This window comes from Labrus mixtus, chromosome 1 (genome assembly GCF_963584025.1).
Source record: "Labrus mixtus chromosome 1, fLabMix1.1, whole genome shotgun sequence".
In the NCBI taxonomy this organism is placed as follows: domain Eukaryota; kingdom Metazoa; phylum Chordata; class Actinopteri; order Labriformes; family Labridae; genus Labrus; species Labrus mixtus.
In genome coordinates, this window is record NC_083612.1 from 9,741,671 (window position 1) to 9,767,199 (window position 25,529).

The 25,529-nt window shown below is 42.3% G+C and overlaps 1 protein-coding gene across 3 annotated transcripts in view; it reads left to right on the forward strand.

The window, feature by feature from the left end:
* The window catches only part of nav2a (neuron navigator 2a), a 125,880-nt gene that overhangs the window by 26,284 nt on the left and 74,067 nt on the right, over positions 1 to 25,529 (forward strand). For all 3 annotated transcript variants that reach the window (XM_061060240.1, XM_061060302.1, XM_061060375.1), the window contains exons 2-6: positions 2,710 to 2,827; positions 8,249 to 8,301; positions 19,177 to 19,249; positions 19,880 to 20,123; positions 22,953 to 23,086. In XM_061060240.1, the coding sequence (XP_060916223.1) occupies positions 2,710 to 2,827; positions 8,249 to 8,301; positions 19,177 to 19,249; positions 19,880 to 20,123; positions 22,953 to 23,086 (622 nt within the window). The remainder of the gene's footprint in view (positions 1 to 2,709; positions 2,828 to 8,248; positions 8,302 to 19,176; positions 19,250 to 19,879; positions 20,124 to 22,952; positions 23,087 to 25,529) is intronic.

Sequence of the window (25,529 nt, forward strand, 5' to 3'; positions counted from 1 at the left end):
TATGCATTTGAGCTTACGTGTATAGATGAGTGTGTGTATGTGCATGCCCTGTGTGTGTGTGTGTGTGTGTGTGTGTGTGTGTGTGTGCCTTTGAAGTTCTCACACCTGTTGTAAGCCGCCATGAGAGAGCTTGTGATTCATCCGATGAGTAGCGTGGCGGAAAAGCTCCAGGTCTGTTTACAGTGTGAACACAATGAAACAAAGGGTCAACAGCGTGTCACACACCTCACCGTGCATGCTGCGTGTGATAAGGTTTGACACCAACAATGCTGTGCGCCGATTCGGCAATAATAAATGCACTTACATTTCACTGTACTGAGAGAAAAGCTCTTGAGAAAGTTTACATGCACCATAGACTCCAGATTACTGGGAGAGGTTAGGTTACACATTTAGACAAAGTACAATGGCAACCTGAGAACGAGCGGTTACTTTGAGATCAGTGTTTATGAATGCTTTTTGGAGCCAGGGGCTAACTTATTTTAAGAGGTTTGTTAGTGATTAAACAGTTGTTCCTGAATTTGACATCGTTGTGCGTTGAGTTATATTCAGATGAATAGATTCCACTTTCAGCTTTACTTTGCCTCTGATTTTAATTTAGTGATTTGAAGGATGAATTACTGTGACTTAAAGGAGCAACATGTAAGATATGTAGTGAATAAAACGGTAAAATGACCTTACCATATCATCAGACATTAAGGAAAGATGCCATGTTGAAGTGCTGGCTTCTCTCCTTCGAACTTTAGATTCTGGTCCTGAATGGTCTGGATTTATTTCGACCAGAGAAGGTAGGTGGTTTAAAGGCTCAGCCATTTTGCCCCTTGCCCCACGGTGTGCCGGGCAAACAGCAAACCAACAGGTGTTGCAGCGATGGAAGCGGGCAGATGGAAGTGGTTCAGATAGAAGTGATTGTACCCGACCTAAAAAGCCTCTGCATGTTTCTAATAAGCTCCACGAGCAGAAACGTGCTCAAACTAGGATCAATGTTGGAGATGCTTTTTGAAAAATGGAGAGAGGTTAGAACACAGAAAGGTTTACAGACCGATGCAGAGCTGGATAAACACTGAAGCTTCAGTGTTAAGCCAGCCTCGTCAGGCGGCTGTGGATCAGTGGTAGAGTCGGTCATCTCTCAACTGGAAGGTCAGGGGTTCGAGCCTCAGCTCGAGCCCCATGTCTGATGTGTCCTTGGGCACAAGACACTCAACCACAAGTTGCTCCCACTGATTGGTTGTGTATTAATGGGATTAGTTACTTCTGATGGTCTCTACCATCAGTGTGTGAATATGTAGGTGTGACCTGCGGTGTGAAAGTGCTTTGAGTAAGCTAGAAAAGAGCTTTACAAGCTCATGTCCATTTACCATTATTTATTCATGTAGGACCTAAAACCATTGGCTTATTGAGCCTTGAACTCTTTACACCGAGGCTCTACACCCAAACACAAATGCAAAGCTTGGTTATGATTTTTTTTTGCTGGGATTAAGACATCAGACGCACAAAATATATAATTGATACAAAAATAATGAAGTAAAGTAGGCACTCCATATGCAGAGGCAAAAGTTCTCGCTCAATAACCCCCCCCCCCCCCCCCCCCCCCCCCGCCCGCCTCTGACTCTCAGCCCCTTTAGTGCACATCAGTCTCACTCTCTCTAGCTTACATTTCCTGCCTCTCTCGCTGTTCCAGTAAAGGCGATATAACATCTTCAAACTCAAATGTCTAAATATCGTCTGACATCAGTGCACTTTCTGCATGCACCTGCTAAGATGTAAAAAAAAGCCGGACACATACAACATACATAGAACAGCCTGGAGATCAAATTTCTGCAGCAGAAAGGTACTTTGGAAAAATGACAAGTCTTGTGACACAACTTTCCAATAACCCGTATATAGAAAGCTGGCAGTAAACTGGTTACTTAAGCGTTCTGATTGACAGTCTTTTGTTATATTTTTCAGTTGTTGTGTTTGTGTGACACAGACTGGGACGGAGAGGGAGAGTCCTCTTTATTTAGTCGAGCCGTCGCACATGTTTCATGTCCCTGTGGGAGAAAAGCTGCTCTGACTCTCGCTTGTTCATGAGAGCTGCTGCAGTTTGCAGAAAAAGCCCAGAGATGATGCAAAACCAGAGACTGTAGACATGAGGTATCCGTTTCTCAAAAATAACTCCTTCAACCTTTGAGTGCCTTTTTTTTTTTCTTCATCTCACCAGAAATAGAAACTCTCCTCTCTTGATGTGAGAGTGAGTAAAAGAGAAAGAGTTTGGCGACTAATTATGAAGGAAGCTATTCAGATTATTCAGATGCATGCTCTGACCCCCCCCCCTCCCCTCCTCCCCTCAGGCAGTGAAGGGTCTTTTCTGTCCCCAGAGAGTGATGTCAGCATGGCCCATTGAAAGCAGCCGCCGTGCGCTCCGAGATGAATGCCCTGGCTGAGCACAATGGCCCCAATTTGAATACCACGCGGATATATGCCAGATCGCAGCCCCAACAAAAGAAAGAGGGCTACTCTGCTCCCATTCAACCATGTTGTTATTTTATTAGAGTCGTAAATTTGCTCCAACAATTCATACCTTTTGTAGTTTTCAAGTGTTTATGGAGTTTGAAACACGTGGACGACCTGACCGGGGATTCCCCCCTTCTTTTTTATGGACTGGATTTTGTATTTTTGTTTTGTTGGCTCCTCACTGAACGCCGTGCTTGTGTTTGTGTCTGACCGCAGATCTACACGGACTGGGCCAACCACTACCTTGCCAAGTCCGGACACAAGCGTCTGATCAAGGACCTGCAAACGGACGTCACAGACGGTGTGCTGCTGGCTGAGATCATTCAGGTCGTAGGTAAGGAAAAACACACATTTGGTTACAGAGTCAGCGTGGAGGCAGATTTGATCATGTGGCTGCAAAAAGAAAAACAAAGTGTCACTTTGGAAAGACATGGCTGACCTTCTTTCCCACAAACAGGCACAACGTTGGTCCAAAGATGGGATCCTCTGTGAATGACAGGCTTTAAGTGTGCAAGGAAAGAGTAGATGTAACACATCTCAACCTTTTAACTCTATTATCTTATGTAATGATGTCAGTGTCAGGACGACTCATCAAAAAGAATTCACTGTAGCACACTGGACCTGATGTCTCCCACAGGGTGCAGAACATTTAGACAAACTAGGACAAAACACTAAACTTTACACACAGGCTCAAAGAATACAAATATTCAGAATCAAAGATCTTGTAATTGGTATTATGGGTGTGGTGAAGATCTAAACTTCATTTATATAAATAAGGTGTTTGCACATCCCACTATGTCCTGAAGGAGGTGTGTAGGACATCAAGCTGTCACATTGAAAAGAAAAAGAAACCCTGCACACTACTCTTGCTAAGCATCACCACTTTATTGTAAACAAATCACAACATTTCACTCCTTCTGAACCCTTATCAAGTGTGTTCTAACACCCTAGTGTGCAAGATTTATTTATTTTTCTAATGTAAATTAGGCGGCGGTAGCTCAGTCTGTAGGGACTTTGGTTGGGAACCGGAGGGTCTCAGTGTGGACCAAGTCTGGAAATTGGTCTGGTAGCTGGAGAGGTTCCGGTTCACTTCCTGAGCACTGCCGAATTCCCCCTCCCAGGATTAATAAAGTATATCTTCTTCTAAATAAGTTGTCAAATCTTACAGAAAGTAATTATCAGACATATATTCTTGGTAATCCATCGTGAAACCATAAAGTTCCAGTTGGGATATAATATATGTTAAATCAAGGCGGCAAACATTACTGAATTAAACGTGTTAATAATAAAACAGCTGCAGGCAACGGCGCAAAAACAAACAGCCAAATGAAAACACAACAAGCAGACACAACGTGGAGAGAAATGAATACTGAGATTGTATACAGAAATCAGGAAGACGAGACAGTCATAGTCAATCGTAGGGACTTTTGAGGGAGTCCAGGGTTTACCCCGACCTCTCGCCCAATGACAGCTAGGATCGGCTCCAGCCCCCTTTGACCCCGATCAGGAAAAGAGGGATAGGTGATGGATGGATGGATGGATGGATGGATGGATGGATGGATGGATGGACTTTTGAGGGGCAACAACACTGTTCTTAAAAAAATAATTTAAATAAAATGTTAGAATAAAGTATTAGAAAAGTTACCCGGAAATTTGTGTCAATGATAAAAACAAAACAAACCTCACGCTGTCTTATACTACAAACTTAACAAGTGTAAACTGTCCTTTACAGAATTGTCTACATTTGAACAGAGAAGTTTGCAGTTTTCCAAGTTAAAGCCTGTACAGATTCATCTCAGTGTGACGGGTTCGCTGCCCTGTGCTTTTGACCCTCACGCTGCTCTGTGTCATCATCAGTCTCGTCTTTTGGTCGGGGCTGTCCTCGGCCTGTCATTTCTTCTGCAGACAGGCCTGAGGCTGAAGCAGGCCCACACCAGCTGACCGGTGACTCAGCATGTCACCGACTCTCTGACCCACATTTAAACTTCCTGCAGTATGTTGTGTGCAGCTTCACCCTGCAAACAGAAGAGTCTCACTGTTCTCTTCCTGTAGCTGCAGCATGTGATGCCTTTGTCAGAGTTACAGAAAACCAGAAGGCATCATACGTATTTTTATACCCTGTATATAAGATTCAGTCACATGCGTTAGGGTCTCCTCATCTGATAACTTTACACACTTTCTCCAGCTTATTCCAGGGCTGTATTAAAACATTATTAGTTACTTCAGCACACCTGAAGGAGGACTGCAGAGAAGCTAAGCGTGTTGTAGTGATATACAGGGAATACACCTTTTTCTCAGTACCTTAAAGTTATTATTTATTTGTTTTGATGTGTATTTCTGTGAGGGAGTTAGACAATACAATTTGCTTCTACACATTTACGTGTTTCCTTGAAAGACATTGTTGCTGAATCCAAAACAATCATCTATACATTGAAGATGCAAAACTGCAGGCAAGTTTTTTTAATGTTCTATTTTAATGTTTCTTTTCTTTCCTCTGTCATGATGCTTTTGATGTCTTGTGTGAAGCACTTTGAATTGCCTTGTTGTTGAAATGTGCTATAGAAATAAACTTGCCTTGCCTTGCCTAATTTATGGCAGAGAGACATAACAAATTGCACAAACTTTTTAAAGTCCCCATGAAGTGAAAAATACATTTTCCAGGTTTTAATCCAGAGTTCCTGTGTTAAATGTTCATTTATCTGCAAAATAGACATTTTAATAAAGCATGATATGAGTATTACTACATCAAAATAACTGTAATTTCTCTACCTGGTCAACATGTCTGATGACTCATCCTGCACTCAGGGGGGTTTACTCATTTTTAGACCAATTTAAAAGCTGCGTCCAAGCTAACTATCCAATCGAATTCATCCCAGCGTTATGTCCCGCCTTCTGTCTTGTGATTGGTTCTGTATCTTTTCCATTGGAAATACATTACAACACAGCAGTAAGATACTCTCGAAGGAACGTTTCATGAGGACTTTAATTGGCTGGAAAAATCAGTAAACGCCCAAAAGTTCAAAATGCATCCTCAAGACTTCTCTGTGTTTTTCAGGAAACAGCACGCTATAACATTTTAGAGGATATATAGAAAACATCTTGTTTGTATTTGTAAGGATAGGGTAGGTACTGTGGTGTAGCCGACAATTTACAGGACGTTTGGGATTTAAAAAAACATTAAACATCTATTATAATCACATAGGAAATTTGAGCAATAATAAATGAACGTAAGACCTTAGTCAAAACGCAGGTGGAGATTCTAAGTTTGCATTCCTGCTCCTGAACAAGAGGAACAAAAAAATCATCCATTCAGCCAGTGCTACACCCTGACAATATCAGATCTGACAGCTGACAACTTCCCCTTCCACTCTCACACTTAAACAACACCAACCAGAGCCACACATTCACCTGTTCTCCCTCGCCTTTCGGCCTCCTGTCCACTGGGAGAACTTCACAGCACTCAATCCCCGGTGAAACTGGATCGGCCTGGCCGGTGTCGGAGCAGCCACACCTGTTTAGCTATTTGACCCACTCTCACTCACAGTCGGTATATTTAGAGACGGAAACCGCCAGATTAAGGACATCAGTAAAGTCATGATGAACGTGCATTATTGTCTGATGTTTGTCTTCTGGTTTGTTTACCGTCTCTCACTCTCACTTTACAAATCAAAGCAGAATTATTTTTAAATTTGGAAACACTTATTTAGTTTGCACTTAAAATGTGTAACTTAAAATTACAGTCTCTCTTGGGTGTCACCACAGCGTCCAATTTTCAGGAAGCACACAAACCAAAGTCTACAGTAGTGGTGTAAAGTCATCAATCATCTTAACGAGTCCACACATTGCTTCAGGCTATTTCTATAATTACTGTATGGAAGTATGTGTGACATGTTTTCCCTTATGACCCCATCATAGGGATGTTTTTTTTAATTAAGTTTGGCATGAAACATTACAAATCTTTACAGTATAATCTCACCACATTTCCTACTTTATCCATGTAGTGAATTGACTGGGACTTCCTTCTTAAAGACACTTGATTTCACTCATCTTTTCATTCAGAAATGAAAATCACTTTTGGTTAAAGGACTGGAAAGAGAACATATACTGCAGAGCTCAACAGTCAGCGCTCACTTTTTGGACTGCTCTGGTTTCCAGAAGTACATTTTCTGATTTAAATCCTCCATTGATGTTTCACAAAATCCACCTGGAACCAAGACAACCAGTTACCCCAATACTCCTGACTACATTTTATTTGGTGCCAAAACGGCAAAAAAGCAAAAGTTGCAAGACTTTGTACATAATTTCCGTCCGGAGTCATGAACTTCATATCCCACAATCCATTGCAAATGGCAATCGCACTTCTTCCTAAATGTAACTTCAGTCATTGTTATAGGGTTTATATTGTTAATATAAGTGTTTTACTATCTTGTAGTCTGTGTTGTGTGAATATATAAACTACATTCACTGCTGCATGACAAGGTTATTATACATTTAACTAACTAGCTAGCCTGCTAGGGAAACTATTAGTTTGCTTACGGCGCAGAAGGGCGGGAAACATTGCCATGGTAATAGCAAGCTCAACCGATCAGAGATGTTGCTGTGACACTGTGATCGTGGGTAGTGTAGTTCTTCTTCTTGCTAATAATCAAATCTGCTCTGGAGAAAATGAATTAGATTTTTACTTCTGGAGCCACACTGTTGAGTCCTGTAGGAGAACACCGGGGTGAGAGGTCAAAGGTTGTCACAGCTTTTTTTTATAGGGGTCACAAAATGAAGTCTGGGAAGAACTGGCTGCTGCTGTGACGTTTAAATTGACTGTAGTTATTGTACGAGTGTTTCGATGTGTTTTTCCAGAAAGTACATTAGAATAGCAATTTTATTTATAAAGCAGTTTATTATAGATAAACTCAATGTGCTTATAATGAAAGTAAAAACATAGAAATACAGAAATGAACATGGTTTTCACAATCATACATATTGAATAAAAAAAATCAGATAGTAAAGCATGTGAACAACTTCACAACATTGGGACATATAGCAGCTAAACACCCAAGAGCCTAAAGAGATTATATAAACGTAGACAAACATGCCTAAAAACAAATCACACAAGCAGAGTAAGTATTCACACGCTTTGGAAAATAAGCAGGTTTTGAGTTTGGTTTTGGTTATAAAAAGGTTTACTGGATGGGTAAAGGAGTATTTTCTCGCAGTGTAGGTGGTTCAGAACAAGGTCCTGTCGTGGAGCTGCACCGTGGGCCTCAGCAGGCCTCCTGATGCAGGAGGGCCATGCTGTTGGCACAGTTGTCAGCTGTGAGCTGATGGCCGTGTCTCAGCTGCTGCGGGCCCGGCCTCTAATAGATGGGAGGAATCCTTGGCAGCACACACACACCCCATTCACACACACACACACACACACACACACACACACACACACACACACACCTCTTTTAAAAGAAGCAGCCCAGCACACACCTCTGTCAGGCCCCCAGTGGCCCCGTTCCCATTTGCTGTGACCAGATAGTGTTTCATGTCTCAGTGGGAGGGGAGTGACGGGGACTGCGGTCACCGGCGTGAACACCTCTGCTCTCCTCAGTCAGACAGCAACTGTCTGTGAACACACACACACACACACACACGGCGAGATACCCACTGGAAATGAACGAGAGGATTACGTTTAGCTGCTGAAAAGAGTTTTCATCCTCTCTTCTCTTCTTTTCTCTCTCTGTCTCTTCCTCCTCTTTCCGTCTCTCCTCAGCCAATGAGAAGATCGACGACATCAATGGCTGTCCAAAGAGCCGTTCTCAGATGGTGAGTGACCTTCTAAGTTTGTTTTTGGCAGAACCTTGTGAAATTCACCTCTCTGTGTTTGTGTGTGAGGCACCACGCCTCTTTGCTGTCCCACGGCAGCGTCTCATGTGGCCCTCTGTGGGAGCTGCTTGCAGAAGTCACTGGTGAAAAGTTAGTCCATTTATTTTTACTTTTGTGGTCTCCTTGCGGGCTGCTGTCCGATAAACCTCTGGCTCAGGCTTCTGGCAGTTGAAAGCATCTCAGGCTTTGGTTTTTGGGACCACTTTAGCCTCATCTTATTCCACTTGAAAAAAGAGTCGGCATTGCTCTGAACTCCAGGAGGGAAATCAGGCAGGGGGGCATCAGCGCTGATGACAAAGACAATGTTTACAGTCAGTTACGATGTTGTTGTTTTCTTGCTGTGACATTTGTGGGATTGTCTTTGTAACACTGCTGGTGGGATTTCAGTGTTTTCACCGTTTTGTGTCCTCTGTGGGAAGTGAGCCGGCAGCGCTCGGGGCAGGGCTGCCCTCAGCTGAATGTGAAGGGTCGTAAATTGGGCCAATGTGCCAGCTGAGGGGGCTATTTCTGGCCACCAGCCAGACTGATGAAGCCCACCAAAGCACCCGAGAGAGAGAGAGAGAGAGAGAGAGAGAGAGAGAGAGAGAGAGAGAGAGAGAGAGAGAGAGAGAGAGAGAGAGAGAGCACAGCTGATCCATGAGCGCTTCTTCATTACAAACAAACATACCCACATGGACCTACATTACTATACTTGTGAGGACCACCAGACGTTCAGATAGTGCCTTCTTCTGTATTGTATGGCTTCATTCTTCTTTTCTATTTCATGGTGCTCTTCTTTCATATTATGTATTTTATGCTGCTCTCCCTTCATGTTTTTGGGGGATTTTGTATTTTGGATGATGACATCAATCAGGATCTATTTAGTATCAAGGTCAGTTTAGTCCGGCTCTTTTTTGAGGAATTGTTAGACATGCATCAAAGGGCTTGAGCCAGGATTTGAATCTGCGGCCGATGCATTGAGGACTGAAGCCTCTGTACAGTGTACGATATGCCTGCCCTATGACTGAGCCAAAATGGCACCCCTTTAGTCCGGCTCTTATTTGGTTCCCTGGCTTCACTCGTCATCTTAACCAGTCTATAACCAGTATCAGGAAGGAATGCTTAGTTGATGTAAAAAAAAAGAAAAGTTAGTGTTGTTAACTTCAAGTGACATAATCTGAACAATAAATTTGAGTTATTCTGAGGAATTTTAAGTTTATGTCAATTTTGGACTGTACCTGTTCTGTACATGAATAGCGTTCTCTGGCTAATAGCTCATCTTGCTTTCTTTAAGCAGTCAAACATATCACTCCCTCACTCACTGAAAGTCTTTTCTATTAAAAATGTTAAACAGGGGCACCGGTTTAGTTCAGCCAGTAGAGTAGGCGCCTCATGTATAGAGTCTAGTCCTCTGCAGAGCTGACTCCTCCCCCTTACATTTCCTCTCTCCTCATCTGTCCTCAATCAATAAAGGCAAAAAGGCCCCAACATTGATCCTAATGTAAACAAAGGCACCTGGCATGCTAAATATTTCATCTCACACTGACCTGGTGGCAGCAGTTTCAGATCTTCAAAATAAATATACATTAAAAAAAATGCTCTTTATCCCTCATGGCCTCATTTGTCATTCATATGAAGAAGATTACATTTTATATTTTACCAGCGATGTTTGTCTTTTTTTCCTCCATCTACATATACAGCTCACAATTGAAAAAGCCTCATCTCGGGCGCCGGTGGCCAAGTTGTTAGTTTGCTTGCACCATGTGCAGAGGCTGTAGTCCTCGAAGCGGATAGCCCAGGTTTGAATCCGACCTGGGGATACTCATTCCCCACTCTCTCTCTGCCTGATTTCCACTGTCATAAATCTCACAAATTCAAAAAAAAAAAAAAGAGGCTCTCTTTACTCCGTGTGTTGTGCTTTGTCCCACACTATGAATTAGGCCTTTCCCATTAGAGCGGATTACATCCCCTGCTCGCCTGTAATTGAGAGTTTTGCTCTCTTTGGTCTCAGTGGTCTGGGTGTTGTCTTTGTCTCATTCATCTGCAGAGAGCGGCTCTTCTCAATGACAGGAGATTGTAGGACACTTATGAGGGGATTGAAATGGTTCAAACATACATGTATGTTAGTGGTTGTACCCTGTTTTTTTTCCCCCCTCATAGATATGTCAGTCAAAAGGGAAACATTCTCATTGTATGCATTCAGGCAATATGTGATGTTGTTTACTGAATACAGGCTGTCAAAATCGTATTTTGCTTGGATGAGTTCAGATGTTGCGGTTTGTGTGCGAGTATTTTTGGATCACTGCATAAAATCTCAGTAGGATTGTCAGCTTTAAAGCAAAAATCTGAAGCACTCAAGCAGTGCTAAGGGCAGGTGTGACTGCAGTCATTATGCAAATGTCTGCTTTGTGTGTTGTATGACTGTCAAAACAAGCACACACACAGACATACATACACACCAACACACACACTCACATAGGTCCAGAGAGTTTAGTTAGCAGCTGTTGCGAGAGTACGAGAGCCCAATTTTTACTGCACTTTATGTAATTTCTTTCAAACCCCAAAGCCTCCAAAGCTGCTGCCAATTACCACCACTTAACTCAACCTCGGCCTGTAAACGAATAAACATGGAAATGTGCTCCATCAGTGGAACAAACCTGAGAAACTCTCACCTCACGCTAGCTCATTAGCATGTCTGCTAACCAATGCAGACGTGAGAGCCTGTTTTTACAACTGTCACATCCCCGTTAAACAGACCCCCATCGTCGGGTCGTTCTTTTTGCCACCCAGTCTGTCTCTGTGTGAGTGTGTGAGTGCTTGTGTGTGTTTATGTGTGTTTGTTTTTCGTCCGTTCAGCGCAGAGCGAGGGTGTTGATTCTACACTGAGCTGTTAAAACCACACAGGATGCCACTCACGCACACACACACACACACACACACACACACACACACACACATACAGAGACACACAAACAGTCATGCACAGGTTTTCTCATCCACATCCCATGTATTCTCCATTTATCAGTTTCTAGAGTTAAATAGATTTCAGCTACTTAAATATTAAGCAAGGCCAAAAAAAGAAAATGTTGTTATTTCTTTCAGTGGGAGTTTAGGGACTTAAATCTTGTTTGAATGGATTCACTAGACCAAACACTAAACATGAGACTGATGCAGAGGTAGATTCACAGTCAGGCAAACTAGAAACTAGCAGGACCAGGTGTTTTAAAAGCATTAAAAATGACAAAAGGAAACATCAGACGGAGATTCTCTTGCTCATTCAACCTGAATTTCACTTGCTGGTTCAGTTTCACTTAAAACTGATACTCTGGTTTACAAGCTGCCATAATGCAGAAAAACATGCCAGTGTATACTGTAGTTGACTTTGTGGAAAGCAGCACAGATCCCAAGATTAAGTAACTGGACATTTACAAAGAGGAAAAGAAATCACAAACTCAACACATGACAAGTGATGTAACAGCCAGCTCATAAAGGGTTAAGATTTTAAACTGTACAAAAATGTACAAACACTGACCAAAGTTAAGACCAATACTTTCAAACATAACAGAAAAACAATGTGATTGACATTTTAATATAAGAATATAAATGATCTCGTTTGATTAACCTATAAATTTAAAAATACAATCACAAGGCTGAAATATTCACGTTAGGTTAATGGGAGAAATGACATTCTCCTTCTGACAACAATTTCTTCACATCGGGGTTGACAGCTGTCAGGCTTATGTGAGAGACTATTTTAAGTCCCGCCCCCCACAGTGTCTGTCGGGAGAAATCCTGGCCCTTCTATACAGTTGATGAGCCCTGCAGTAAGGGGTTTGGATCTAAACACCTGAATTACAGTTTCCCAGTATGTAACCCGAGTGCACACAGTGAAGCATGTCTGTGAGAAGTTTTAAAATGATCCTCCCTGGTGGAAAGTTTTTTTTTTTTTCCTTTTCTGCAGATCAATTTGAGTCACTTTATAGAAGGTGAATGTTTCTGCAGGTTAGCAGGAAAATACCTAAAAACATTTGATTGATGACTCTACAGCCTGCTGGTTAATGTTTGATGCAAGTGAGCGATACTTTCTGTTTGTGTGCGTGTGTGTGTGTGTGTGTGTGTGTGTGTGTGTGAGAGAGAGAGAGAGAGAGAGAGAGAGAGAGAGAGAGAGAGAGAGAAAAATCCTCGTCTGTATCAGCTGTTGATCACAAGATGGACTGAAAACTACCGAGCAGTCCCAGTTACTGTTTCTAAGCAAACAACGAAACCAAAAAATATATATTTTCATCCATCCATACATCTATTATCTTTACCGCTTTTTCCTGTTTGGGGTCCCGAGTGAAAATGAAAAACATTTAGCACCTTAAGGTGTTTGACAAAATAACTGCAACAGCTCGACTGAACATTGCAATCCCATAAAAACATCAGTAAAATAAATGTTGTCTCTGCGTTTGGCCCTAATGTGAGAGAGAGAGGGGATCACACAATACATTTTGTCGACCCCTCGTACATCCAGTTAAAACAGACATACTGTGATTTTTTGTGATGTATAAGTAAGTAGCCTAATTCATTTATTGCAACAGATAAAAGTTGGTTAATTCATTGGACTAAGAAAAACTGTTTTTAAATTACACCAGAAAAGTCAAATCAACCTTTTACACTTTTATAAGTTGTTACTTTTCTAATGAAGTAAAGACGGATAACAAAATAAAAAAAGCTTTTTCAAAAGTATTAATTAATATTCTGATTTATTACTTCTACTTCAACGTTGTTTTCATTATTATCTCATAAGTGACCTTTTAACTTAACAGAAAATACACACTGTAGATATAACGTCACACATTCAACAGCGAGTATTTACCAGAGCATAAATACAGACTATGCTGCCTGAAGTCCATGTGCGTTATTTTACATCATGGTGTGTATTAGAGCGTGGAGTGTATTATAGTTCTATCAATAAGCTGTGAAAAGCAGCACGTCACTGCAGAGTAGAAACCTCTGCGGACAACTTGAGGTCGAGAAAGAGACGAGAGCTGTTCAGGGAGAAGTCAGAGGTGAGCAGGTAGCTGGAGTCCGTGAAACCTCAGGAGAGAGGGAGAGTGTGTGTGGGCACTACCTGAGGCACACACACACACACACACACACCCACACACACACACACACACACACACACACACTGACAGAACACGCTGCCTCACACATCCATGCTGCATGATCAGGTTGAACAAGAGCTGACAGTGTGGAAATCAAACGACAGAGAGCTCTGGGCAATAAAGAGCTACTGTCGACAAAGCAGAGTCAGACTGAGTGATCAGAGTTTAAACATGTCAGGACAATGTTTCGTTTTTTCTGACGGATCAAATATCAGCCAGTATCTGATAAACCTGTTGTTAAGGGACAGAGTGAAGGGAGTTCCTACCAGACAACACAGAGTGGAAACACCTGCATGGTGACTTTTACTAATGATTTTCTTCTCTTTTTAATTATTATTTTATTCACTGTTTTAAGAAATGGAGTTATTTCATTTGGGAGCTTTTAGAGATTAAGAGAGTTCAGTAGACATCACAGTTTCCTCACACGCTTAGAGCTCAACTTCATCTACACACTTGTGCAATAATAGATTCTAACCTCCAGTGTTGGAAAATCAAGCCAATGTGGACATGCAAAAACCTGCAGTTCCAAAAGTGTCCACTTGAGGCTGGCTGCAGAAGTCACACGTTCATTACACAGATATTTAAAAATGTCACTTTTTACAGCAGAAATAAACTTCAAGAAACCAATTTGGTCTGTACTGCTCATGTTTCATTCAGCACTCACTGCTATGGAGTTCTGATTTTATAAAAGACAAGAGTTATTCATAATATGAGGCATTGCTGAACTGATTGACGGGTGGGTGCGGTGTGCGGTGTGGCTGTTTGTCAGGAGGCTTAAGACCCGCCTCAGCTCCAGCTCTTAGCCTGACCGAAAGACAGACTGAGACAGCATTTCCAATATGATAACTGCCATCGACAGACTTCACCAATGGGTGACGTCACTGAGACGATGTCATTGTTTATATAAGTCAGTGTTTGGGACACAGTTTTCCCTCCAAAAATGTTGACAAAGTAACGCAACTTTGGCCAAACTTTTTCTTGTTGAATCAACGTTACCTGCTTCCACATGTGGAGAGCCGCTAAAGCACGTACAAGACAACAATAATAAATATGAACTGATGGCACAATGAAAACAGCAACAGTAAAACAATTCTTAAGGTTCTTGTTTATCAGAATAAAGACGGCTGTTACTCCCAGAGTTTAAACTTGTATTAAGAAGTTTTGGTCTCATTGTCAAAGTCTGGTTTAATACATAAGTAATACATTAATATGTTAATTTTTTATAGCACTTTATGAAAGACTTACCGAAAAACCAGCCAGTCACCAACAATCAGTCTAACTTAAGTCCATTCTTGCATCTGTTGATGCTTCTGCTGTATATGAATAGTCTTTATTCTGTGAAGCCTATGATTATGGGTAAAGCACTTAGTACCTGCAGTGATGTTTGACATGGAAACACTGGTCACTGGTTTAAAAATATCAGCTCACTATCTGTCTTCAAAAGCTCCTATCAGTCAGATCCTGTCAGACACGTAACACTTATGTTCACACACACACACACACACACACACACACACACACACACACACACACACACACACACACACGCCCTCCTTCCTTCCCTCTCTCTCTCTCTCACTCTCTCTCTCACACACACACACACACCCACACACACGCCCTCCTTCCTTCCTTCTCTCTCTCTCTCACTCTCTCTCTCTCTCTCTCTCTCTTACACACACACACACACACACACACACACACACACACCCACACACACCCTCCTTCCTTCCCTCTCTCTCTCTCTCTCACACACACACACACACACACACACACACACACCCACACACACCCTCCTTCCTTCCCTCTCTCGCTCTCTCTCTTACACACACACACACACACACACACACACACACACACACACACACACACCCACACACACCCTCCTTCCTTCCCTCTCTCTCTCTCTCTCTCTCTCTCTCTCACTCTCACACACACACACACACACACACACACACACACACACAGAGGAGGTGGGAATGGAGGTGTTTGTTCAGAGGGCTGTTTGCTGCTCGGCCTGAGCGCTGTAGCTGCAGCAGAGCAGGAGGTGACGGTGTCTGGGTAGAGGGTGTGAGTCCGGGCAGAGGAACGCCTCACACTCTCAGGCAGGTAGGAGCTTGAGAGGATTTGTTGCAGGTTTGTTTTTCTTCTTCAGGGCCCGTTTAGAGGCATCCATGTTCTGATAATACGTTAGGTTTGAGAAGACACTGAACACGTTTTCTCGTCAGTCTTCTCCTGATTTGGCATGATGCTTATAATCTTAATGTGTGTGTCTGCATTCATACTTCGAGCACTATGTTGACTTTTTAATTTAACTTTCACTTGAGTTATGTTTACTTTCCGTCAGTGTGGGACAACAGAAGAGTAAAGAGACATTTGTATTTAGTAGCGACGTTGGCTTTCTGGTTTACTTCTTTGATAACTGGTTCAAAACATGATGTCAAGTAGATATGAATTCTATTTTGCAGTGAAAAACAAAACATGAGAGAAAGGATATGGATGAAATCCTGGCTGAGAAGTTGTGTTTATGTTTGCTGCTATGGCTGTGATCTGTAAAAGTCTGCAACATGTGGTTAGTGATGCTTCCCGCTCTGCTCGCTCTCATTGGCTAATGGTGGTAATCAGTCTGAGAAGGCCTGATCTTAAATCGTATTAAATGTGTTTGATGTTTGCGATTTGAGATCGGGGAGGCTCAGACTGGATTGGGAACAGCAAAGTTATCGTATTGGCATCTCACACTTTAACATTATTTGGGAAAAATAATTGGTTGTGGCTGGTAGTAAGACTCTAAAAGTGATGAAAGACATTGGATTTGCAGAGAGCTTTTCTCCGGTCTTTGCAGGTTTTAAATATGATATTTTGGTATTTATACCCCGTGGGAGGCGGGGCTTTGGGAGCAGAGCTGGCATTTATGTTGGAGAATTTTAATGAAGCATATTTTCTTCAGGCCGCTGCTATTTAAACTTCAACTCTACTGGAGAATTTGGGGTAGGATGGGGATCAGATAGTCGGGTTTAAAGCCTCGGGTTATTAAAGCAACTCTTTGGGTATGTTGACGGACTATTTCTTCGAGGTTCATCTTCAAAGAGCCTGTAGTATTCAGAGAGAGACATAGTCTGCATTCCGACTGTTCCCCTCGGTTGTCTGCTGTCACGCTGTGAAGGCCGGCATATGTCAGCTCGTCTAACAGCTGTTTCAGGGGTCAGAGGTCAAAGAAATGACAGCAGGGGAAGCTCTGCTGTTTCAACTCAATCAGTGACCTGAAGTCCTTCAGCCTCCTCACACACAAACACTTTAACTATAGGAGTAGAATAAGTAGTAGTAACCAAGTTTTGGATCAACAATGGTATTTTAGTGAAGAAGTGAAGGTGGCCACTTCTGATCCACTTCTGATGGAAACAAAAGCAAACAAACAAACACAATGTCAATCCAATGAAATATATACTCATCAATCAATCTTTATTTCTATAGAGCCGATTCATAACAAATGTTGTCTCGAGACACTTTACAAAAAGCAGGTAAAAGACCTTACTCTTTGTTATATTATTTACTAAGACCCAAAATGAACCCACCTTGAGCACAACACTTAACAACATGTAGAAAACTTACAGTGGCAAGAACAAACTTCCTTTGAACAGGCAGAAACCTCGAGCCCACCTGCTGAGACCGTGTTGGGCTTGAAAGCTAGTTCCTGGGACTTAAAGTTCTAGGAACTGTGGATGGTAACAGGAGGGCGGGGGTAATGTTTGAAGTCATGTTGTAGATGTGACTTTTTATAATATTGATGCAGCAGTGGATTTAACTTGTAATAAAGTGGAAGTTGTGACTAACACTGATTTGTCATAAGATGCAAAGGAACTGAATGTGATATTTTTGTGCATGGAAGCCATGGATCCATGCAACAAGTTCATTTGTTGACTGAAGAAGTAGCTACAGGTTCAGTAACATAAGAAGAGCTTGTACTTTTTTTTAATTTGAATTTATAGATTGAATAGTACGCCTGTGGATTCCCTTCAGTATATCTCACACATTTGAATAGAAGCTAATGTAAATCAGCTCTTACTTCAGCTCTGCACCTCACAGCCGGATACCTCCTAACAGGAGACGCACAGAGAGAGAGCTGTAGGTCAGGCTATATTTAGTCTCTGCATATTAAGTATAATCATGTCATTAATCTTTAGTGAGCGGGACCCTCATGACTTCAGCTCACACTCATTTACATTTACAAAAGACTCGGTTCCCCTGGTGTCTGTATCTGCGCTCCTCTGGCTTTTTGGTTATATTTGAGTTTGTTGTCAGAACATTGTGGTGGATTAGCCTCAGTGTGTAATAAATCTATCCCGACTTGTAATAAATGTCATTCTAAAAGTCACTGAACCCCTCTTTAACCTTTGTGCGTACTGTAAAATGCTTTTAATTGTCCATTTCACACTTAATTTCTGAGTTAATTGCGTTGCCTGGAGTGCAGATTTATAGTCCCTCTGTGTATGTAAAGTGAGAGAGCAGCAGGCTGTGCCATCCTGATATCTATCACGTTGTACCTGGTGTGTTTGCTTATCGGACACATCAGTTGGTAAACTTTGATCACACTATCATTTGTGTGCAGTGACTGCTTGATGACTGGTGTATGTGGTTTACTTTGGCAGGCAAACAGGCTCATTGGATAATGGGTCACATGGGCTCTAAACAAAGCCCGTCTGCCTATCAAATCCTCCCGTCGTCCAGTGACAGCTCAGCAGTCCGCTCAGGTTGCCAAGGGCTGCCGTCATAGCAACTGAGTTGGCATAGGTGGTTTGCTCCTCTCTCTGTAGATCTGCTGACAAAAGTCTGCACGGTTTGAATCCTGCTTTGACTGTGTCACCATGTGGCGGTGAGAAAGTCAAAATAGGACTTATTGGAGCTTTGCAAAGCACGACATACGAGAAGTCAGTCACTTCATGTAAAGCTGGGGTTCCATTTCCCAACACGTGTTTGTTTGTCTTTATTCTTTGTGTCTGCCACACAGGTTTGTTGGTACTAATAGTTTGCTGTACAGATTGTTACCTTGTCAAATAGTTCAATCACTTGTAAAACTTTTGGTGGAATCACTTGTCTCGTCAAAAATAAACTTGTGTTATATCTCAGTAATCAGTTGTAGGTCCAGCCATTTTATTCTAAGAGCCTCTTAATAGTACAACATGGCACATTTAAAGCCTTTTTTGAGATGACCTCCCAAGCTTTTTACCGTCTCTAAATTGGTTTTAAAACGCTGGAAACAAAACAAAAACTCACATGAAATCCAATTTCTGCAGATCAGATCCAAGCATAGTAATTAGGTGGTCAAAAATTGGGGTTTGTAGGTGCGGCAGTGGCTCAGTCTGAAATTGGTCTGGCAGCTGGAAAGGTGGTGCCCTTGAGCACGGCACCATTGTTGATGTTAATGTTTTCCAAAAGTACTTTACCATGAGATATTGTAACGGCTACATTTTTTTCTGCCAGATTTTCCTCGACTGATGTTCATTTCTAGATTTGCCTTTGCTCGCTCAGGTTAAGCGTGCTTCCTCACATTATACAGAAATGCAAATTCAAATGGAAATGTTCGAGGTGTACTGTCTAACATCTGTGTGTGTGTGTGTGTGTGTGTGTGTGTGTGTGTGTGTGTGTGTGTGTGTGTGTGTGTGTGTGTGTGTGTGTGTGTGTCTCTGTGCAGATTGAGAACATCGATGCCTGCCTCAGTTTTCTGGCAGCCAAAGGAGTCAACATCCAGGGTCTGTCTGCAGAGGGTAAGCTGTCCTCCTCAACTTCTAGTGCTAGACTTCAAACTGAACAAATGTCCTTTGTGCTACAGAAAGAAAGCTAAAGAATGGAAATATATTAAAGCCTTTTTATTGGCAATCTCTCAAAGTAGGATAAATATTGGAGATGCTTTTGAAAACTAGAGAGAGGTTAGAGCACAGAAAGGTTTACAGACCGATGCAGAGCTGGCTAAACACTGACACTTCCCTGGCCATGTCGAAGCTTAACTACAGGTAAGCCAGAAAGTTCACATTAAAAACCAAACACCCACACCAACATTGAACTCATTTACCAGAAAGCTCTCAATCGTGTTTCAAGGTCTGCATCGAAAAAAGGATATTGATGCTGGCTTACAAAGCCTAAAAACATTTAAATTCCCCACTCTCTCACTCCCTGATTTCTGACTCTATCCACTGCTCTGTCTCTAAGTAAAGGCATAAAAATCCCTAAATACAAACCTTCAAGAGACTTACATCACAAATGGCTTTGATTTATTGGCATAGAAAAGCCCTGCAGCTGTTTTATTATGCATGGTTAAACTGACAGAACATTTACCTTTATGTGTCCATCCGTCATAACCTCATCTGCCTTTTCCTTTTTTTTTTTTTATATTCCAGAGATTCGGAATGGTAATCTGAAAGCCATCCTCGGCCTCTTCTTCAGCTTGTCTCGCTACAAACAGCAGCAGCAGCAGGCCCACCGGCAGAACTCCCAGCCCTCTCTCTCCTCCAGCGCCCAGTCTCAGAGCGCACACCCTCCCCTGAGCCATCAGAGCAGCGCCCCCGCACAGCTCAGCCACTCTCCGCATGGGACTCCTGCCGCCACAGCCCAGAAAGCAGCACAGGCCGAGATGCAGTCCAGGTGAGCCTCACTGGGAGTTTTGAAAAATGAGAAATACACCCGAGTTTGTCTTTGTATTCTTCACTTTCTTGCCGTTTCTGCTGCTCTAGTCCGCCATTGTGTCATCGCGATCTCCCTGTTGCCACTTCCTGTCATTTATAACCGTACACCTGACCTCTCTGTCTCTGTCCTCTTCCATATCTTCTCTCTTCTTCTTCTCCTCTAGGGATGGCTCTCAGAGTAAACTGCTCAAGTTTTCCCTTGGTCAGAAAAAGACCTCTAGGTCAGCTTCTCGTGAATTTCTCTTCTCTTGCACCTTCCTCTCTTTCCTCCTCCTTAACATTTCCTGTCCTTGTTTTGTTCCTGGAAAATGGGAAGGTAGAAATTGCCCCTAATCAAGGATAACATTTCACTGTACCGTAATGAAACCAGTGTTGTTTTAGTCTGTGATTAAGGGCAATCTCTACCACAAGCACTATCTATTATGCATGAGTGGTAGTGTTTAGCTGATAGGAACTAAAGCTGCAGGCTCTGTTTTCGGACGGGCTGTCTGTCTGGCAGCGCGCCTCATTTGGCAAACCTGCTAAATGGGCCCTTTAGACCCTTTAGACCTTTAGATAACCCTTAAATATGTGTGTGTGTATGTGTGTGTGTGTGTGCACACCCCCCATATCATGTGAAGTTAATAATTAACACAAAAAGAATCTGTGGATGTGGCGTTCAGATTCAAAGTGATGCTCTTTAAATTCCTTCTTAGGCATGCACTGTCATATTATGTGTTAATCTGAGCAGTGATCACGGATGTGGTTTTTGCATGCTGTTCATCCCAGACTCTCTGTTTGCATTGCACCTGCCCCAAACCAGCTCCTCTCCCAAAAAAATAAAACCAAAGCAATAACTCCCCCTACTGGTCAGCATGTGCAACTACAAGATGGAGAGGTTAAATTCTCCTCGTGCTCTGCATCCAAACACTCAGCTTTTCCTCACCTTTTTCTCTTTCAAAATCGTAAAGTGTACCAGGTCGCCTGAAATCAAGCGGCATTTTACAAAGAAAAAAAAAAAGTCAGTGAGCGGCAGTAAACGCAAATTTGCATGGATTAATTACTCATCATTTACGTACACATTTGTCAGTATAAATCGATGGCTTTGACACCCTCAACCGTTTTTGACAACATTTTAACTTTATCGTCCACGTTTAAGTTTTCATATTCTGTAAATGTTTACATTTTTACAACCATTACAGTGAACATTTCTTTAATGCGCAGCTGCTCCAAAGGGGGAAGGTGGTAGACTGACTAGTCCAACTATGATTGGACGCCACATAATCTTTGGCTACGACAAAATAATGTGGTAAACCTTATTACCGTGGAATGGCTTGATAACTAACGGCCAGTCAAAGTGAATGGCACACCGGAAATTAGGGTTTATTTATTCAATGTATGTGAGCGCAGAGAGAGAGCGAGGAGAGAGAGAGAGAGAGAGAGAGAGAGAGAGAGAGAGCTGTGATCTGCTTATCAGCATCCGCCTCGCCGTGCCAGGATGGTGATGATGTTGCTGCTGCTGAATTAGCATTTCATTAGCAGTCGGTGTGTCACGGCCTGGTTAGATTACACCTCACAATATGGAACCAAGGTGTCAAAAAGTCTCACCGAAGCTTATCTGTGGCCAGTATATCCGGTCTAATCCGTGTGAGGAAATAAAGGAGCAGGAGTTGTAATCTGAGGCTGATGAGCTCAGAGTCCCCCCCGGGGAGCTGCACTCTGTCAGCCTGTCAGACCCACTCACACATGTCCACACTGCTGGGAGCTCATCTGTGGGTACAAGCCAGGAGGAGGGGCAAGAAAAGCAAACAATGGCTGAGTTTATATTTGGTCAACTCTGTGCATGTTCTTATCCAAGACACTGACTTTAAGACAGAGTATGAGACGAGTACAAACATAAAAAGAAAATATAAAGAAATAGTGAACGCCTGTGGCATGGTGATTGGTGAAAGCGTCCTGTGTGGGCGGTCGCAGGTTCGAGCCCAGCCTGTGTCTCCTTTCCCGCATGTCCTTCCCTGTGCTTTCTCTCTCCTCAATTTCAATTCTCAAAAATAACAAGAAAGTGTGTAGACTCGACCTTCCTGCAACAGGAAGTCAAAAGCAGAAATCTGCATTTGTAAACCAATAAATGAGGTCAAAAGAGGTGATTATCATGAATTGAGAAACGCCCAGGTTGTAAGTACATGACCTTCTCCGGGCAGTTCATTAAAAGCTCGTTCATGACGGACAATCAAAGAACAAAAGCCAGATGAGTGCATAAACAGGATATTAAAAACCGTCATTTACTTTTTCAGCATTTTTCTTGACAAACATAGAAGAACATAGAAGATATATTTCTCTCCTTTTTGACATATTTCCCTGCATCTGAGGGTATGTTGGCATTATTTTAGGCTACAACTTATACCAGGCGTTGTAGCAAATGCTCCGAGCAAATACAGGAAAAAAAAAAAAAAGCTCCTCCTTAGGTTGCTTTTTTTAAAAGTGCTCTGCCTGTTTGGATAAATGAAATTACATCTTCAATACTGCAGAACCTGAAGGGTCCATGTCATCTCAATCCAAGTTTAAAGAAACCCCTCCTGTTTGTGTTTAGAAGTAGGAGACTTGATGTTTCTCAGAAGAAAGTGTTTCAAACCTGCGTAAACCGAAACGTGTTCCTGCAGTGTGTTGGATGAAGGCTTTAAATTGAGTATTCTCCCTCAAACATTTTTCATCTCTGACTTTAACAAACTTAATATTTGTGCCTGTTTATGCCCCCCTTTTCTTTCTTCTTTTCTCCTCTCCGTCTATCTCCCTTGAATCTCTCCTTCAGACTTCCCGGCCCCTCGGCGAGGGTGTCCACTGCCGGCGGTGACATCCCTCCCAGAGGCTCGGTCAGTGCTGCTGGGAACCGACGCAGTCAGGGCTTCAGCGACAAGACCAAAGCCAACTCACACCTGAACAGAGGTAGGCCTCGTGTACAAACACAAACACACACATCTATTTTTATTCTTGGCTTTTAATACAATCATAGCATCATAAAACTGACTGCTCTTAAAGAAATATCGCAGCACTTAGGACGAATTAAAGGTGATCTGTGAATCCTCTGGGTGCTTTTTGTTATTGCGGTAGAAAATACAAGTGAGCTCTGTTGCTTTGAGACCAAGAGAAGGTGTTAAAAACTGTGGCAAAAAATAATGAATAGCCCCCAGCATGCAGCGTGCTCTGAAACAACTTATTGTGAAAACAGTAAGGAATACATGAGCGTAGAATCAAGATATTTCCAGTGAGTGAGCGGCCTCATTTAATCTTTAACAAGGTTCATTCATTGGATCCTGAACATTTTATATAGACAGAAAGAAGAGGAAGAAGAAGAAGAGAGTGTTTCTCTTTTCTCCAGTGCTTGGTTGCTTTTATAAAAAAAAACATTCAGTTGTTGGATGCTGATGTAAATGCAGTAATGGATTACTGCCTAAATGAGGATGTACCAATATTTGATTTCAATTATTTCAAAGGCCAGGGAAAAAAGTTGGGTTTTGAGATATGCTGTGAAAGAATTTATTGAGTTAGGGGCTCTGATGAGGGGAGGCAATTTATTCCAGAGAAGGCCACGGTCGCCCCTGAGCTCAGAGGACCTGGGTGAACGTGTTGGGGTATAAGGGGTTAAACGTCCTGATAAATAAGAGGGAGCTAGACCATGCAGTGATTTAAAAACAAGTAGTAGCGTTTACTTGAGGTCGACTCTCTAGGTTTGATCCCCAGCTACGGGAAATCCTGCAAAAGTTCCTCCTTAGAGTTCTGAACTTCTGGTTTCACATTATTTTGACCTTGATTCTGAGAAATTTACTTGTTTCTTTTTTTCTGTCAGTTTGTTATTTGGAATTGAGCCCCAGCGTACCCTTGGGCTTCAGCTACTATTGTTATGGAGCCGCATGAATTAACGGGAGCAAAATTTAGAACACTTTGTTGTAAAACATTGAATTATGGTTGTTGAATTGACCTAAAACTGACCCAGAATGTGAGCGGGAAGAGATTGAAACAGCAGACTTTCCTACAAAATACAATCTTTGCCTCGCTCAATGCTGCAAGAGGCAGAATTTCAAGGTTGTAGACTTGATATACGTTGCTTAAGTGTTTGATGTATTAAGGCTTTCACCACCTATACCAAATATTTCTGACACAGCTGTTCATCTCTTGTGCTGAAGATTCAAAAGAGTTTCATGTTTATCCAAAGAACGGGATCCCTGAAAGGAATGCACCCACTCTGCTGATCTGTTAATGTCTGTTAAAAGAGATAATGTTGTACATTTATAAGGTCCAGCAGTAGCTCAGTCTGTAGGGAAACAGAAGGTCGTTCCGGTCTGGTAGCTGGAGAGGTGCCAGTTCACTTTGAGCACTGCTGAGGTGCCCTAGAGCAAGGCACCTAAAGCCCCAGCAGCTCTGGAGCGCTCGCTGTGTGCAGCCCCCTCACTCTGTCATCTCTCCATTAGTGTCCACAGGATCCTGTCTGTGCATGTGTGTGTATTTCAGCCTATGTGTGTGTAGCATGTTCAACAACCGAGTGTTGAGATGAATTTCTGCTCGCAGGATTAATAAAGTATATCTCATGTTATAAATGAAACAGGCAAACACAGTGCAGCAGCACACTGTTCCACTCCCATTTACTCTGTGAGAATCATGAACAGACATATTATCTGTCTTATGTTTGCATTCGAGTCAGATTTGTACACTCAGGAGTTTATTCCAAATTGCTCTGACCCAGTTTAACTCCTTCTGCACAGTGTTACAGTAATGCTCTGCAGCAAACACACTGTGTGTGTGTTTGACAGTTTTTATTTAGTTAGAGCAGTGTTGAAATAGCTTCTGTCACAGCTCAGTGGGCCAAAGCTTTATATAGACTGTGTTAGTGTTCTCAGTCTAAACTCATTACCCTGCATGAGACAGAGAGTTCTGACCGCCCAGAGAGAGAGAATCATTGGCATGAAAGTGTTTGTCTGTGTGTGTGTGTGTGTGTGTGTGTGTGCGTGTGTGTGTGCGCGCGTGTGTGTGTGTCACAGCGAGTGTCTGTTGTCTGTGTTTAAACAGTGACAAATTAACAGGGAGCAGCACTGTGGGGAACTTATTCTGATGTGCAGCACTGTTGGAGAAAGGGAGCTTTTAATGGAAAGTTTAGTGTTGATGAACATGGTTGGAGAACAAAGTGAACGTGGTAGAGTTAAAGGAATTGAGACATTTGGGGAAGTTTGTTTACACTATTTTCTTGCTGAGAAAAAGAGGGAAAGATGGAAACAACTCCCACACATGTGCTAATGAGCTACATCTAGGCATCGGTGTATGAAGTCGATGTTTCAAGGGTCATTCAGCGTGTTAAAAAAATCCACTTAAGAAGACACATTGACAGGGGAGGGGG